The sequence below is a fragment of the Odontesthes bonariensis genome, chromosome 18 (genome assembly GCF_027942865.1).
Source record: "Odontesthes bonariensis isolate fOdoBon6 chromosome 18, fOdoBon6.hap1, whole genome shotgun sequence".
Lineage (NCBI taxonomy): Eukaryota > Metazoa > Chordata > Actinopteri > Atheriniformes > Atherinopsidae > Odontesthes > Odontesthes bonariensis.
Window position 1 is genome coordinate 22878431 of NC_134523.1, and position 16545 is coordinate 22894975.

Sequence of the window (16545 nt, forward strand, 5' to 3'; positions counted from 1 at the left end):
CCAGGGGGTTAAATAACATGTAGAGGGTTATTTTTCTTTCAGGGATTTCTGAGAGGTCGGGTTGATAAAGTCAAATACACTGTTAGTGGGCTTAATGAAGTACATATCAATGGTAAGTTCATTACATAAAGCAAATATATCCCCTGAGTTTTAATAAATGTGTTCAGATCTAAACTTATGTGTTAAATCAAGTCAAGGCAGACCAGCAACTCCTGGGTAAATTACTGTTTTTGTCTGGTGGCTTTGAAAAAAAAAAAAAAAGCTATATAATGGCTGCCCAGTTAGAAAGAGCTGTCTGTATTGTGAGTAAAAGATGTCAGAAATGACTTCTTGATTGGGAGGCATTCACACAAAAAGAACAAAAAGTGCGTGGCTGAAAGAGACGAGAAAGAACAGGAATGCCTGCTCAAGTGTTGGCTTTCACAAAAAGCACAGAAGACACTGAGGGCTGTTGAAGGGTCGCATATCTGGATGCATTAGCCTGAACAAAAAAAAATTAAATAAGGTAAATAAGTAAAGAAAATATACATGACAGCTGCAGGTGATGCAACAGCAAAGAATCAAGTATAGGACATCGGGAACGTTCTCTCTGACACGGCTGTCCCTGTGCGCATCTGTCCATCTGCCACTATAATGGGCCGTGTGTAAATCCCATTAATTTTTCCTTATTTGATTAAATATGATTATTGTCCTTCGTCATAGATCTACATGTAGTTCAATGACAAAAGGAGTGTTATGTGAAAAGCTGTGGAAAGCATGCACTCCATCAACCTCTAAAAAGTAGAAGGAGAAACTGTTAAAGCAAGTTTACTTTAAAAACAAAAAAAAATCTTTTGTTTTTTAAACAAATTCTAAAGTGAAATAATGCAAGAATCTGATGACGCACAGGTTTCACAATTTTCATATCATGTAATTAGATGCATATCTGCTTGTCAAGATCAATCAATCCATGATAATTATTGCGTTTATCTAAACTAGGTCATTTCAGATTTCTGAATGCAGCAAGGACTGAAAGCAACACCTGGGACACTTCTGTTCAGGAAGTGCTTCATTGGTGCGAAGGCATCATACTGACAAAAAGTATTAAACCATGATGATTCACTGTTGAGGCTGAGAAAACATTAAGGATGTCGGAAATTACTGCCTGATTGGGAAGCATTCATGTGAGAAGGACAAAAAAAAAAGTGCAAGGCTCAGAGACATTGTGAGAAGTAGCAGAAATATTCTGTTCAAATTCAGGCTTTCACCAGATGCACAAGGACAATGTAGTCTGGATGCAATCAGGAGTAGAATGCCAAAGGACTGATTTTTTTTTTTTTTCATATACATTTCTTTTTTAAATATGTGATTTGAGTAACGGAACGGGAAACAAGTGAGGTTAACATGCGATGAGTTTTCATACAGACTCAGCTGCCCCTGTGCACATGTGTTTGTCTGACACTATAATTAAGCTACTTAATGAGTTACAGAGAGAAGCCGGACGGGAGGCAGCTGGAAATGGGGAGAGAATGACGAAAAGACAGACAGAGAGGCAGGAAAACCACCTGCATGTCTGAAGCTTATTGAAAACCTTGTGAACAGTACTGTTGGCAAATCTAGTCAGTGTTGCTTAATGTAAACAAACACAATCAAACATCCATTCGTTTCACACACATGGTTTCACTTCCATTTACTTTTCTGGCTCGTAGATCTTCTTTGGTTTTGGTTCTGCCAATAAGTTGTTGCTTGCTTGTTTGCTTTAAAGCAATACTATGTAACATTTCTACCTTAAAATAACAGTTTGAAAAAAATTGTGCGGCTAGAATGAGTTTTAATATTACGATTGGCCTGTCTCCTATGCCCTTCGGGGGTCTGAGTTGGAAAAACTGCGCTATGTAACTTTGCTGGACCGGCCCGGTAACGGCCCGGGAGCTGAGCGGAAGTACTTCGACTTGCTTCCTGGCACACCTACCGCAAAAACAAATAGACCCCTCTCACGCTCCCAGGTATAAGGATAAGCTAGCGCAACATTGTCAGTACGATCATCACGGCAGAGGCACCGAAGAAACAGAAGAAGACGTTGGCTGATGAAGCAAGGAAGAGAAAGAGATTTACGACAGTGTCTTAACCGTACATTACCTCCAAGCCTGTAGGGGGAGCTCCATAATGGGCTTTTTGAGAAGTTACATAGTATTACTTTAAACAAATAACCGGAATGAAGAATCTTTTCGTAACGAAGATATTCAAAGAGTCATAAGAGCTTGAATAAGAGCAACTGGACTTCTTTTTAGATCTTGAAACAGTTCTGAAGAAGCTTTTCAGGTGAAACGTCTTTAAGATCCAAAAACAAGTCCAGTTGCCCTGATTCAAGCTCTTATGATTACCATCTTGACTGGCTTAAGGAGATCTGGCTGAAGACTAACCAAAGGCATTTGTAACTACGCATCTAAAAAAAATAAAACTTTCTGGTAATATAATGCATCTTTGTGAAGATTATTCTAAATTTGGAATGTAGATATTGCATTTTATACCCGTGAACAGAAGCAGTAAATGGAAAAATATTGCCCCTTTTTTTTTTTTTTTTACCAATGATCCTCAAGTAAAACTGACGCTCACAAGATAAAAATCTTGGACCACATGCACACACACGAGGCCACTGATAATTTGCATCCCATGTCTAATTCCATGTTAAACTTCATTGATACAGTCACCAGAGGGTTCATCATGGAATCGTGGAAATGGACGAGGCTCTGCCAACACACACATGCATGTCCAATGTTTGTGCTGGGCTCTCTCTGGTTCTTTGCTCCTCCAGCACTAATCTTTCTGACAGCCGCTCCGCTTTCTGATTAGGGTCCAATCCTCTGTCTCATTGGGTCACATTTTAAAGGTATTTACAGCAGAATAAAGGGAAATTCAGAGAAACCCTCAAATTAAACTCTTTTTTTTTATTTGCAACAAAATATTAGGGGAAAAAAAAAATAAAAAAAACCGAAAACATAGCTGCAATATCTCAGTGACTCACACACACAAAAGACTCATGGCACGTTTGTGATCCAGACTAATAGATTTTAGAATAAAACTCCATGGGGATATGCAGTCTACAAGCCAGATCTTCTTTCAACTTCCAGCTGAATGCCTGTTGTTACACACCTGCACTTTATCGCTCCTTTTGTTCCTTTTGTTTGCATTCTATCTAAAGGTGAGATGTTTGGTACCAGACTTTGGATTATATGCTATGAAAAATGATCCTGGAACAAGATGTTATAGCCATAAGATAATCACTGTTTAATTGGGGTGTTTGTCCTCTAATTCTTTTGAAACAAGTCCCCCCCTCTGATTCCATTAGGCAGTGTTATCAATGCTTCAATCCTGCAAGGCTCCTCCGTGGTTTCCTTCTACTGTATATCAAAATGATAAGGATTTGCAGCCAGACTGTTCTCGAGCATTGATAAGGTGCTCTGAAGACAGGTGTGTCTATGCGACATACTATTCGGCAGCCTCCAGGGCTGAAAGAGCTAAAGAGCTGTCAAAGAGCTAAAAACTGAAAAACTAATATTTTGTAATCAACAGCAAGAGCCTCACCTCTCCCACCATGCCATTCCATTCTCCATCAATGTTCTTCCCATGCCTTCCATTTGTCACGAGGTAAAGCTCGTAGGTGAAGCCCACAATCTTTGCCAGACGCTTTAGGACGTCGATGCAGAAGCCTTTGCAGCAGTGCTTCATGGGCCCAGCACCGTCCACCACCAAACTGAGAAGACCACGGGAGGAAAGACATGGGTTATGTTGAAGAAATTCAAAAACAAGGGGAGTGTGCGTCTTGGGAGAGTATGAAAAGAAGTTGATGAGCCCCTGGGGGGGGAGCATAACAGAAGGAGATGGAGACAAGGTCATTATGAATTAATGCAGAGGGACTGTTGGCATATTGATATTGACAGTTTTGACTGTTGTGTTTGAAGAGGCAATGCTTGACAGCTCAGAGGGAAAATGAGCACTGCATTTATTAATTAATACTAAATGAAACTGCAGCAACATGTTGTCTAAAGGAACTGGAATTTAGCTGTGATGTTGGAACACCTCTTGACTCTCAGGCAAACACCTTAAAGGGGAACTCCGGGGCATTTGAAGCGCATTTCCATTGCTAGAGGTTGTCAAATACTGATAGTAGGACACAGACAGGTGCAAATCTGCGCTCCCTGTGTGTAGATCGCGCTGTTCGCACAGCGTGTCATGCGAGGCTAATACGTGGTGGCTAGGGGCAAGCGCTAACCCTTCCACGTAAAACAACAACTTGCACACTGCAGAAACGTCACACCACTTTATAAACCATCCGACAATAAAGTCACAAGCCTTACCATCAAAACCATATGCATGGTTCTCACATTACTGGCATGGGGACGTTACAAAACAACTTTATAAACAGCATGTAACTCACCGGCTGGTTGTAGGCTCGTGCATTTGAAAGCCCAAAAGAGTCAATGGACGATAATCCCATATACAAAGCAATTATCTTCTCTAGAAAAACTGCGTTCAAGTATTTAAAACATTACAACAATATTACTGGGCATGTATTGTTGTAATGTTTTAAATACTTGAACGCAGTTTTTCTAGAGAAGATAATTGTTTTGTGTATGTGATTATCGTCCATCAACTCTTTTGGGCTTTCACATGCGCGAACGTACAACTAACCGGTGAGTTCCATGCTGTTTATAAAGTTGTTTTGTAACGTCCCCATGCCAGTAATGTGAGAACCATGCATATGGTTTTGATGGTAAGGCTTGTGACTTTATTGTCGGATGGTTTATAAAGTGGTGTGACGTTTCTGCAGTGCGCAAGTTGTTGTTTTACGTGGAAGGGTTAGCAGTTGCCCCTTAGCCACCACGTATTAGCCTCGCATGACAGGCTGCGCGAACAGCGCGATCTCCACACAGGGAGCGCAGATTTGCACCTGTCTGTGTCCTACTATCAGTATTTGACAACCTCTAGCAATGGAAATGCGCTTCAAATGCCCCGGAGTTCCCCTTTAACATCGGGAGCAAGTCGCGCAAATTGGAATCCAAGTGCATTCAGATGACTATCAGTCAAGTGGCTGCAATGGCCTCCATCAATTCTCCATTGCAATTGCCCTTTTGATGGCCCCTCAGATACTTAGTTATAGTAACCTCATGGGTGTGTTACCTAGCAACACAGCCTACACATCTGGCACATTCTTTTGACTACAGAAAATGGAATAAAGAAATGTGTTACACAGATTTTGACTATCATGTAAGTTACTGATACATGTTATGGTAAATGGTAAATGGACTGTGCTTGTATAGCACATTTCTAGTCTAGCTGACCACTCAAAGAATTTTTACACTACATGCCACATTCACCCATTCACACACACACACACACACACACACACACACACACACACACACACACACACACACACACACTCTGTATAATGTTATAGGCTACATTGTCCTTTTTTGTCTATCACACCCATTCGCACACTGGGAGCCGAACCACCAATCTTCCTGTTGGCAGACTACTGCTCTCCCTCCTGAGGCTCCTTAAGGCCTTATGGTCCCAGATATGGATTTTCTATTTTCCTTTATCAATCCAATTATCTGTCACTTCCCATTTGCAATCGAACTGTCGTGCAAACGCAGAGGCAACTTACAGGTGAAAGCACAGCGTCTCAGCTCTGTTTTGACTCCTTAACAGTATGTTTTTGGAGTGAAGAGTTTTTTGTATTTTGAGCAAATGCTCAATCCCTCCCTTTTTGTGACGTCAGCAGCAGCTATATCTATATATAGATATAGATATAGTTAATTTATTGATCTGAGAGGGAAATAGTTTAGTCTAGCACCGGTCTAGGAGGATGAAAGCAAGTGGACTCGGCTCAGAGGTCACGGCCTGGCAGAGGAGGTGCAGCGAACGTAAGGACTGATGCTAGTTTTGAAATTAAAATTGGAATGGCTCGTTAAATGAGAAACTTCCAAAAGAAAGTTATCTAACAAAAATTCCAGAGTTGTGGTTTTAAACTTGCTGGTGACTTCAGACACCCTAATATATCCTCCGAAGAACATAAAAAAGGGATTTTTTTCATAATTTGTCACCTTAAAGTCTCAAGCAACCACACAGCACTTTAGCTCACTTGTCAGACAGTATTGGTTTGTGTACATATAAAATTCTTTCTGCCTCTGTGCTCTTTCACATCCTTTTAAAGTGCAAAGTGTATATCTCAAAATAACTCTACTCAGGCTTGTTTTTTATTGCAGCTATTTTCCCCTTTCATTTAATTTTTTTGCTTTTGGAATATTTCACCTAAACAAACAAAAAATTGACTCCCGCTGTGACTCAAAAGGGTGCGTGAGTGATTTTGGCATTTGCTTTAATAGCCATAATGGGCAGTTGGGGTGTTGATAAAAGCCAAAAAGCAAATAATTGTTGTAAACCAGTTATTTGTAACAGCAAAAGTTATTTTAATGTCAAGTACTGAAAAACATTTTGTTATACTGTACTAAGAAAAGCCATTTTACTTGACCGTGTATGTTTGACATTTAGAAGACATTTGATTATTTTCTTTGACCCAAATCTGACGTGAAATAAATTGGAAAACCACCTGTGAGACATTTATATGGTTCTATATGGTTAGAATATCAATCTCTACGGTATCATTTACTATTTATTTAAATATAACGTTAACTTGTATGGGTTTCTTTCACTGACGTCTGTGCGTGTTATAAAGAGTGGGTTTTGTAATACCTGGAGTTGACAGGCATGCGGCAGGGTACGGAGTCCCGGATGCAGGAGCTGGTCCCGGGATCTGCAGGCTCCACGATGACAAAGGGACGCTCCTCAAGGGTGACAACTCTTAGGTGTTGGGAGTCATCAAGGGGCTTCAAAAAAGAGCCGTAACGAGACCAGGGATGGTAACGTAGACGCAGATGTCCATTCTCCCACCAGCCAACCTGGAAAACAGATTGTAGAAAATGATGAGACCCCAGGTAAGAATGAGCAGTTAATAGTGCTAATGTCTTTAAATGTTTTGTGTTATCTGATTGTTGTCTAGGACTGCACAGTGTGGTGATTATCACCGTCACCTCACAGCAAGAGGGTTCCTGGTTCGATTCCCGGCTGGGGCCTTTCTGTGTGGGGTTTGCATGTTCTCCCCGTGTATGTGTGGTTTTCTCTCCAGGTACTTCGGCTTCCTCCGACCATCCAAAAACATGCATGTTAGGTTCATTGGTGTCTCTAAATTGTCATAGTAGTGAGAGTGAGCGTGCATGGTTGTTTGTCTCTGTGTGGCCCTGTGATGGACTGGCGACCGGTCCAGGGTGTGCCCTACCTCTCGCCCAATGACAGCTGGCATAGACTCCAGCCCCTAACGACCCTACATTGGATTAAGCGGGTATAGAAAATGGATGGACAGATGGATGATTATTGTCCTGCCAGCCACACTAGCTAAATTATGTCTAACATGCAGCTCCTAAAGCAGACTTTAAATCAGTAGGAATCAAGTGCAAGTGAAACATTTTAAGATGTTGAAGAGCAGTTTCAAGAATACCAAACCATTATAATAAGTCCCTGGAGGTTTGGTCACTTTGTAAATGAGCTGTTTAAATAGGTAGATATGTCAGTGATATAATGCAGGGTGACAACATAGACAGTTTACAGTGGTCCTACATGCGTGAACAAATAACTTTGAATAAGCTCATAAGACACCCGTTGTTTCATATATTTCAAACAAATTTACCTGGTGAGATGAATGAAGATCATACGATTTAAAAGAAAAGGTCAAAAAAACATATTTTATGGTTTAGTCAACAGTGATAAGTCACTATTGTATACTTGCAATAAATGCACAAAGCAATCTTTACACAATATATACAATATTCTAAATAAAACTAATGCATTATCTAAAGCAACACTAGAGAAGTTTATGAAATATGGAAGCGTGTGCTTCTGACTCGTTTTAAAGTACATTGACTTTTGTTATGCATATCTGTGTGTGGGGGGGGCCAAATTACAGCACTTAATAGCCGCTTTCGGACAGACCGTTCTAAGAAAGTAGTTATCAGAACTACCCTCCTCGAATTTCGTTCTGATAACTATCCTTCCCCAGCGGAACTGTTTCAGTCTGCATTCGCACATGAGTCGGGACCTGATAGGGACTGATGCGCCGCGCGCAGCCGTCTGCTTCAGTGACGTGTTAGCCGTTAGCCGTTTAGCGCTACATTCAAACACAAAACAAGACGGTAAAAGTAAGGAGAGTAGAAAAAACACCACCAAGAAGCTAATATGGAGAGCGGGGAGGCCACCGTGTTTATGGTCTGCATGATGGTGATATTAATCATGGACAATCACATCAGGCGTCTAATATCGAGGCTGGAAAAGCTCACAGAGAGAGTCAGGAGATACTTTTTCATTTCATGAAGCAAGAAAGGAGAGCAGAGCGCTGCAGACAAATGAGACCAGTGTAAGTTTAACTTATTAAACACCCGCCAGTTGTGTCTGTGTCTATGAGGAAACATTTCAGCCGTGATAGCATGACATGGGGCGTAGCTACCGACCATCACACACCTCCGTTAGATTCGTTCTATAGAACCATGAAAAGACCCGACCTCGGAGAAGGAGCTAAATAAATAGTTATAGGAACTAAGGGAGAAAGCCCCGAGTTCCTGTATGTCCGAACACGGGAGAAAACGGCCCCGCGGATTAAAAGGTTATTAGAACTGCCAAAGGTTCCTACATAGCCTGATAAACCAGCCTAAATGGATTGGATGTCTAATTTAGTCTGGCTCCGATGAATGGATACAACGGAACATTGTTGATGAGCACAACCCGTTGTCTTTCAAACCGTGTCTGTGCCTATAGGCCAACGCTCTGACCCTCTGCCCCGCCCGCGTTGATTCAAAACACATCTCTGCGTTGTGATTGGTTTAGTTGCCATCTGCCAGATTCAGGGCAGTATTTTCAAAATGAAAAGTGGTTCGAAGCCAGACCCAACCGCAGGCAAAACATTTTGCCGTCCAGCAGTTGGCGCTGGTTTTCCAGGCTAGTTCCTACAGTCCGAAAGCGGCTAATGACTTTGGTTTACAGCCCCACTCCACACCGTTTCGCTTACAGTCACTTGACACTTTTGTGGGCCTTTGATGATGTATTTTTGGCTCCTTCAATATAACAACAATGTCAAATGTATAGCTGCACAATAGCAGGGCTCACGCAAAGATTTGTTTTCATGACAGTGGTGCTACATCTATATCGTATTAATCAGTATTTGATCTAGAATGTAATAAGAAATATTGGTTAGATTACTTATTTTTCTCTTCCTGCTTTTTCTAAACAGGTCATTTAGCCTACTGTATTACGGAGACATATTTGTGAGTTGACTTGGTTTAGCAACCCAACAGTCCCCTCTTACAGTAAATATTTATAAGTACTTAGTAAGAGACAAAAAGTGTTTCTGAGCTAGACTTTTATCTTGCCCCTGCTTTCAGACATGTAATCTTTATCAATTCAAAAGAAAAACTTGTGCATTCGTATTTTTGTTGTCAGATGTGAGGTCGGTCTCAAAAATACACCCAGGTGTTTCTACAACAAGTTGAAAAACAGCAGGGTTAAATAGCAGGTCAAAACATAATAGTTTTCTGGCAGAACTAAAGTACAAACAGAGACATCTGTTTGTATATATTCACATAATCCCACACAACACCCAGACACAAACATGCCCGTGTTGTTAAAAAAAACATAATTTTGGCAGTTTTAACAAGTTAACAAAGGGATAACAGACACAAACAAAACCCTGCATTTATAGACCCTCCATGTCCCCTGTTTTCACTGGGCACTGCTCTCTGTCAAATGCATAATAACAAGATCCAGCAGCAGCATCATAATTAGCTTTTCAGAGTTTATTTGTCCTCCACTTCATTCTTCTTTTTGCATTAATTGATGTGAATACATCTATGTATATATATAGTGTTGTAATGTGAATGTTTTACTGTTTTCATTCAGTCAGTTAGATTAGGCCACCAGGGGTCCTCGGGGTCAAGTATAAACAGATAGCAGGTATGCTGCTAGAATGTAATGAGTGATGCATGCAGCGAGTGTTCAATAAAGTGGAACCTGTGAAGTTGACTAAGTGGCACGTTATTACATTGGCGACGAGGATCGGATGACTACAGTTTAAGAGTTACAATGGCAACATACGGCAAGATTGGAAAGTTTGACCCGATGGCAGATGACTGGCAGCAGTATGTGGAATGGCTGGAATTCTACTTTGCTGCAAATAAAATCACAGACGACGAACAAAAGCGGGCCATCTTCCTGAGTGCATGTGGAGGGAAAACGTACGCCACACTGAGAGACTTGTGTCAACCTGGTAAGCCGGGAGATAATTCCCTGACAGATTTACTGAAACTGTTGACTGACCACTATGCACTGAAACGCAGCATTATAGTGGGGAGAACTTAGAGATCATGGCCAGTCAGTTGCTGCGTTTGTAGCTGAGCTGAGGAGACTTTCTGAGCACTGTGCTTTCGGGACAACTTTGGATGACATGCTAAGAGATAGACTGATGTGTGGCATTAATGACGACCATATCCAACGCCGGTTGCTTTCAGAACCTGATACAAAACTGACATTGGACAGGGCACTGGAATTAGCGACAGCCATGGAAACCGCCACGAAAGATGTTGCGCAGTTGCAGCAGAAAGCAGTGGAGGAGGCAGTGCATAAAGTGCAGCCAGTGGTCTCGGACCAGAAGCCGCATGTGACGTGTTTTAGATGCGGAGGAACGCACACAGCAGTGGACTGCCGTTTCGCAGAGGCACTTTGCCATAATTGCCGCAAGAAAGGACATTTGGCTAGAAAATGCCGCAGTGCGAGACAGCCCAAACAGAACAGATTTAGCACACGAGGGGCAGCACACATGTTGGATGAAAATGAAGAGGAGCAGCCGGAATACACGCACATGCTGCACAATTTGAGAGAGAATAGAGTGGAGCCATACAGAGAACAACTCTCTGTGAATGGGCATGACGTCACATTTGAAATTGACACGGGGGCAGGCTTGACGATAGTGAATGAGAGAACATACAGGCAGATAGGGTGTGGAAGACTCCATCCTGCAAAAATAAAACTGTACACCTACACAAGAGATAGAGTGGATGTGTTAGGCAAGATGCATGCAAATGTCATTTACAAGGGACAGACAAAGCAGTTACCTTTGCTGGTGGTAAAAGGGGAGGGCCCAAACCTAATGGGGAGAGATTGGCTCAAGGCAGTGAGACTAGACTGGACAGCCAGATTTCAAACTCCAAGTAGGAAGGCAGCAAGACTTCAAGGCTCTTTTGTCACAACACCAGGATGTGTTTAAAGGTGAGCTAGGCACACTAGTTGGGGCTACAGCTAAAATCTATGTAGACCCAGAGGCCAGGCCTCGTCACTTTAAAGCTAGGCCCTTGCCATATGCGCTCAAAGAGAAAGTTGAAACTGAACTGACCAGGCTACAGAATGAAGGTATCATAGAGCCTGTTGATTTTGCTGAGTGGGCAGCCCCAATAGTCCCCATAGTGAAATCAGACAAAAGCATAAGAATATGTGGTGACTATAAAGTTACAGTGAATCCTGTGTCAAAACTGGATAACTACCCAATTCCAAAGACAGAAGACTTGCTGGCAGTGCTGGGAGGGGGTCAGAAGTTCACCAAACTGGACATGTCTCAGGCTTACCAGCAGCTACCACTGGAGGAAGATTCCAAGAGCTTCACAACAATAAACACACATCGTGGACTGTACCAGTACACCAGGCTGCCCTATGGGGTGTCCTCAGCCCCAGGCATTTTTCAGCGCACCATGGACAACTTACTACAAGGGCTTAGAGTTGCAGTACCTGAACATAACGAGCATAACGGGTCTCCATTTACCCAGAGTTTTAGGTTCTGGGGAGTTGGCAATACATCATATGTTGCCCCTATCAAAAATCTAATACTCCTTTCCTCCATCCTCAACAGTTCTTTCCAACTAAGTTTTTTCTTCTCTACACCTTCCCAATTCAACCACCGTCCCTACTTAGCCTGAGCCACTGCCTTTGTACCCCTTAACATTAGAAGGAATGGCATGTGAAATGTCCAACTGGCGTTAACTAAGGAGGCAGCCTAAACATCGTACTAACCGTGATGTTTTGTAATCCAGTAAAAGTACATTCAGTTTCAAACCTTAAGCATTTGATATTATCTAAACCAAACTAACAAATGAGCGACTTTTGCTGTGCTCATGTGTTACCAAGACAACTAGCGAAATGGTGACCCTTAAGGTGACGGTGGTGTTGTAAAAGCATAGTCCTAACCATCATTACTCTCTAATCCTAACCAAATTAAGTTACTGGCTAGACCGGAGCAGGAAGTGATGAGTGTTTTAATAAAGTATTGCTGAGTTATGAAGTAAATGTCACCAATATGTGAAAATGTGCCATGAAGAGGTCAAAGTTAAACTTTCTCCCCCTACTGATTTGTGCTGAGCAAACAACACAGTGATGCATTATCATGGCCATCTGAATAGAAGCGTGTGTCAGGAATTGAATGTAACATTCACTTGTGTTGACTGTGCTCCTTTATTTTTTTCTTTGTGATAAAGTAATATTGAGTTCACACATTAATATCAAATTAACTTCGACAACCTTGTGTCAGAGTTCATTTTAATTAGATAAATCAATTCACAGGGCTGTTCCTCAGAATAATCGTCTGTATGTTAACACAGAATTTAATCAACAAAATCAGTTTAAGCCAGGCTCAATCAGTGCCAAACTCAGTCAAGAGCGCCTGAATTTTCATAAATATGCACATCGCACATTGATGCACACGTGTAAACTAAATAATTTAAAAACTCAAGGTGAGGCCGGCCTCAGGATTCATTTTAAAACCTGAAGCAAAGGTACAGAGTGTGTAAAAATACTGCATTCCACAATGGTGTATAATGATTATTAAATGTCTTCTCATTAAAATTCCCAAACTCTCTAACTAGAACAGGGAAAAGATCAGCTCCTCAATTTATGATGCCTGATCTTTACTGTGCCCTGTGGTGGACTGGCGACCTGTACAGGATGCTCCCTGCCGGGACCCTGAATAGGATTAAGTGGATGTAGAATATGGATGGATGGATTAATGGATAGACTTTATTGTGTAAATATAATTTTTCTATCATATTAGCCTTCCTCTCTTTTTGTTGCTTACATCTTATCAACACAACATGTCAACAACGTATGAGTAGATGGTTAAAATTTTGTACAATTAAACAGATTTTTATGAGGAAAAAAAACAAGCTCAGCTTCTTAGCTTATATTTTTGCCTGTGATGAATAAAATTAGCTTGGAACAGTCTTTTATCTGAGAATCTTGACAGTATATTTAGTTGGGAATGTATGTCAGGAACTTTAGAGCCTGTTCTCATGACAACTTCTTCCTGAATCACTGTGATCGATGAAAAACCTCACCTTGTAGATGCATCTATTCTTTGAGGTTGTAAAACATTCAGTGCAGCTTTAAGCTCAACTAAATGGAATTCTGGTGTGTGTGTGTGCTGTGGGATTTTAGCTCTTCTGTCACATTGATTAAAAAGGTAGTTGGCTCCCTATTCTTATTTGCTAATTGATTCACCTCATGCTCCCCTGTTTATGCTTAAGCTCAAAGAACAAAACGACTATGATATGACAACATGTGTTTGTTGCATTGTATAACATGATGATGTAGGTTTAAAAGAAAAAAAACAAAAACAGAATGAGGTTAACAGTAAAATCAAAATTTGCTTTAAAGTCTCGCATGAAAGCATGTAATAGATAACTTTATCCAAAAACGTGGTTGCTTCGTGAATGCACTAAACTAATGGGAGGTGAAATGCTCTGCAGTGGTGCTGCTCTCATGCTCACATGCATCGAGCTCTGCCTTGAAAGATCCTTTTTTTGCGTAACACAGTGGATAAAATCTTATTTCTTGTCATATTCATCAGCAGGAAAAGAACCAGTTTATTTTATCATCACTATTACCTTTATTTATACAGGTAATGGCGAAGAGACACAGAGTCCCGGCTTCAAAGATACAATTTAAGGATTGGTTACAAAGACAGAGATTGAATTATACATTATTCATGTTGCATAGGGGCAATGAGCTGTGAAAAAATTATCAATGATATGATTATACTGTATCTTTCATCTGTATTCTTTAAAGACTAAATGTCAATCCATATAGAACTTTTACACTCTGTTTATGTCGTCAGCTTTTAAATTAGGTGATTAATTCAGCTTCACATGCCTCTATGAGCTCTCTGATTTCACTTCAAGGAAATTCCATCTATCCATGGATAAAACAAAGTTGATTTAGACCATTTTTCCCCCCTTTTTCTCATTTTAAGTTACCAGAAGTGTCTGCTGTTACTCCTACAGAGGAAGTAGTTTCTCCAGCCACTTGCCTTTCTGCTCGTATGCTGCTGTCAGACGGCAAGTTAGGATAGCACCAGACAGAGGTCAGAATAGGTGCCGAGAGTGGACCAAACACTTCAGTAGCACTAACACACTGCTGGGTGATTACTACTTCAAGGTAAGACACTCTATGTGGTCTGATTTCTAGTTGTTACAAGCATTTCGGCTCTCAGCAGCTGCATTCCCGAAAAGTCTACTTTTGTATCTGAAAGCAAGACAAAAATCATCTAATTCACGTACCTATATCTCTCTAGGATGTGTACCCAGTGCTTGTACAACGGCTTTAAGATTTTTGAGCTCTACAAACCTACTTCAGGATTCTTATGAGGAAAGATTAATTCTACATGAACACAGATGGAAAATGGGAATGTTCTCACAGCTGAGTGAACAGCTGGTAAGTTAGGGCCAAGTAGGTCCCTGAGGAATTTATACAGAGAGCGTGTGCCCTGTTTGTTTGGCCATTTGTCCCATTTACTTCAACAGTCCCTAGATTAGGGGCTTTTAACAGTAGATATGAAATAACTGATCTGAAAATAGGCTAAAATGGAATAAGTCTTACTAGAGCTGTAGAATGTTGTGATTTGTGTCCGCATCCAAAGTCCCAACATAATGCTTCTGCTGGTTGGCTGTGTCCCTTTCTCATTTTTTCAATGCAATGTTAATAAAAGATTAATGCAAGTTACATACAAATATCAACTTTGGCATAAAACATGTGCCAAATGGATGATGCAAGATCAACTAGCTGTGGCGACCCCTGATAGAGGGAGAGGCCGAAAGAAGAAGAAGACATACAGATATCTACTTTAACATTACATCATCTGCCACTTTCAAATTACAATATTAGATGGGATACCTTTATTTGCTTTGTTAACATTGATGAGCTGAATTATACCCATTGTCTGGTTCCTTTTTCAACAGAGATTATAATTACCGTAAAGACCTATCAGTCTATTATTTTGCAAATCTCAACAATAAAGGCATCAGTGCAACGTAAAATCTGTCAGTTATACTCAGTGGGGTTACATGGCACTGAAAGGATCGGATAATTGGCTAAATTACAATAACACTGAGTTATTAAGTGCATGTAGACACCTTAATCTGACAAGAAACTGGATTGAATCGAGTTACTCGCAATCGGATTAAGACCCCGAGATAACTCAGTTGAAAGTCAAAATAAACGTGCTTGTAGACGGTGAAGCACGTGGTGAATTAGACTTTGCGTTCTGCACATGCACAAGATTTTTTCCCAGGGTCGGGAACCGGAAGTCGGAATAGACGATATTACTGTTGTAATCGCCGTCGGAAAGAAACAAACAACGCGATGGAGAATGCTCCGTTGTGCATCGCGTTTGTGCAACAAGCAGCTCATCACAGACGGAATAGAGGGACGTACCTTCATCTTGCTCTTCATTCGCCATTTTCTTGAATGCCTGAGTTTGCTGTTGTTGGTGTTGAAGAGGTCAACAGAAAGTGGCTCTATTAGTAATAGCTGAAATGGGTACAGCGCCACCTATTGTATCGGAGTGTGACATGCTTTGTGCCTCTGAGCGATTCATTCACCGCCATATATCTAAGGATAATTACTCTAGCTCAACTCATTCTTATTGTAATTTAGCCAATAATCTGATCCTTTCAGTGCCATGTAACCCCACTGACTGACAGCTGTGGTGAGTTTGGTGTCCATTAATATTTCCCAACCCCATGGAGCACAAGACAGTGACCTATTTCATCAGCATCTCAGCCTGCATTCAGCAAAAAAATTCAATACACTAAAGGTGAAATGCATCAGAAAAGGGCAAAAAATGGTACTATATTTCTCAGGTGCTGTCCTTCAATATGCTGCCTCTGCACTAGTCTTTGCTCCCCTTTAAAGTTAGATAGTAACAGGCTGAAAGCGGTGAACTCAAAAACCCAAGAAAGATAGAGTGAGACACACAACCTAAAAACAAACTTGAATAAAATAGCTGACACCCTCCAAAAACAAATGGCCCTTATTCAGCAATCATTTCAAGAGGCAACTCTCTTACTTTTAAGTGCAGCTTATTTCTCTGAAACATCAGAGGCATTTATGTTTCTCCTTATCTGAATCTCTGCCCCTGGG

The 16545-nt window shown here is 41.0% G+C and overlaps 1 protein-coding gene across 1 annotated transcript in view; it reads right to left on the reverse strand.

Annotated features, from left to right (window-relative positions):
• grin2da (glutamate receptor, ionotropic, N-methyl D-aspartate 2D, a) overlaps nucleotides 1-16545 on the reverse strand; it is a 255403-nt gene that overhangs the window by 62580 nt on the left and 176278 nt on the right. The window contains exons 8-9 of the mRNA XM_075449709.1: nucleotides 6739-6944; nucleotides 3565-3733 (exon numbers count right to left, since the gene is read on the reverse strand). Of these exons, the coding sequence (XP_075305824.1) occupies nucleotides 3565-3733; nucleotides 6739-6944 (375 nt within the window). The remainder of the gene's footprint in view (nucleotides 1-3564; nucleotides 3734-6738; nucleotides 6945-16545) is intronic.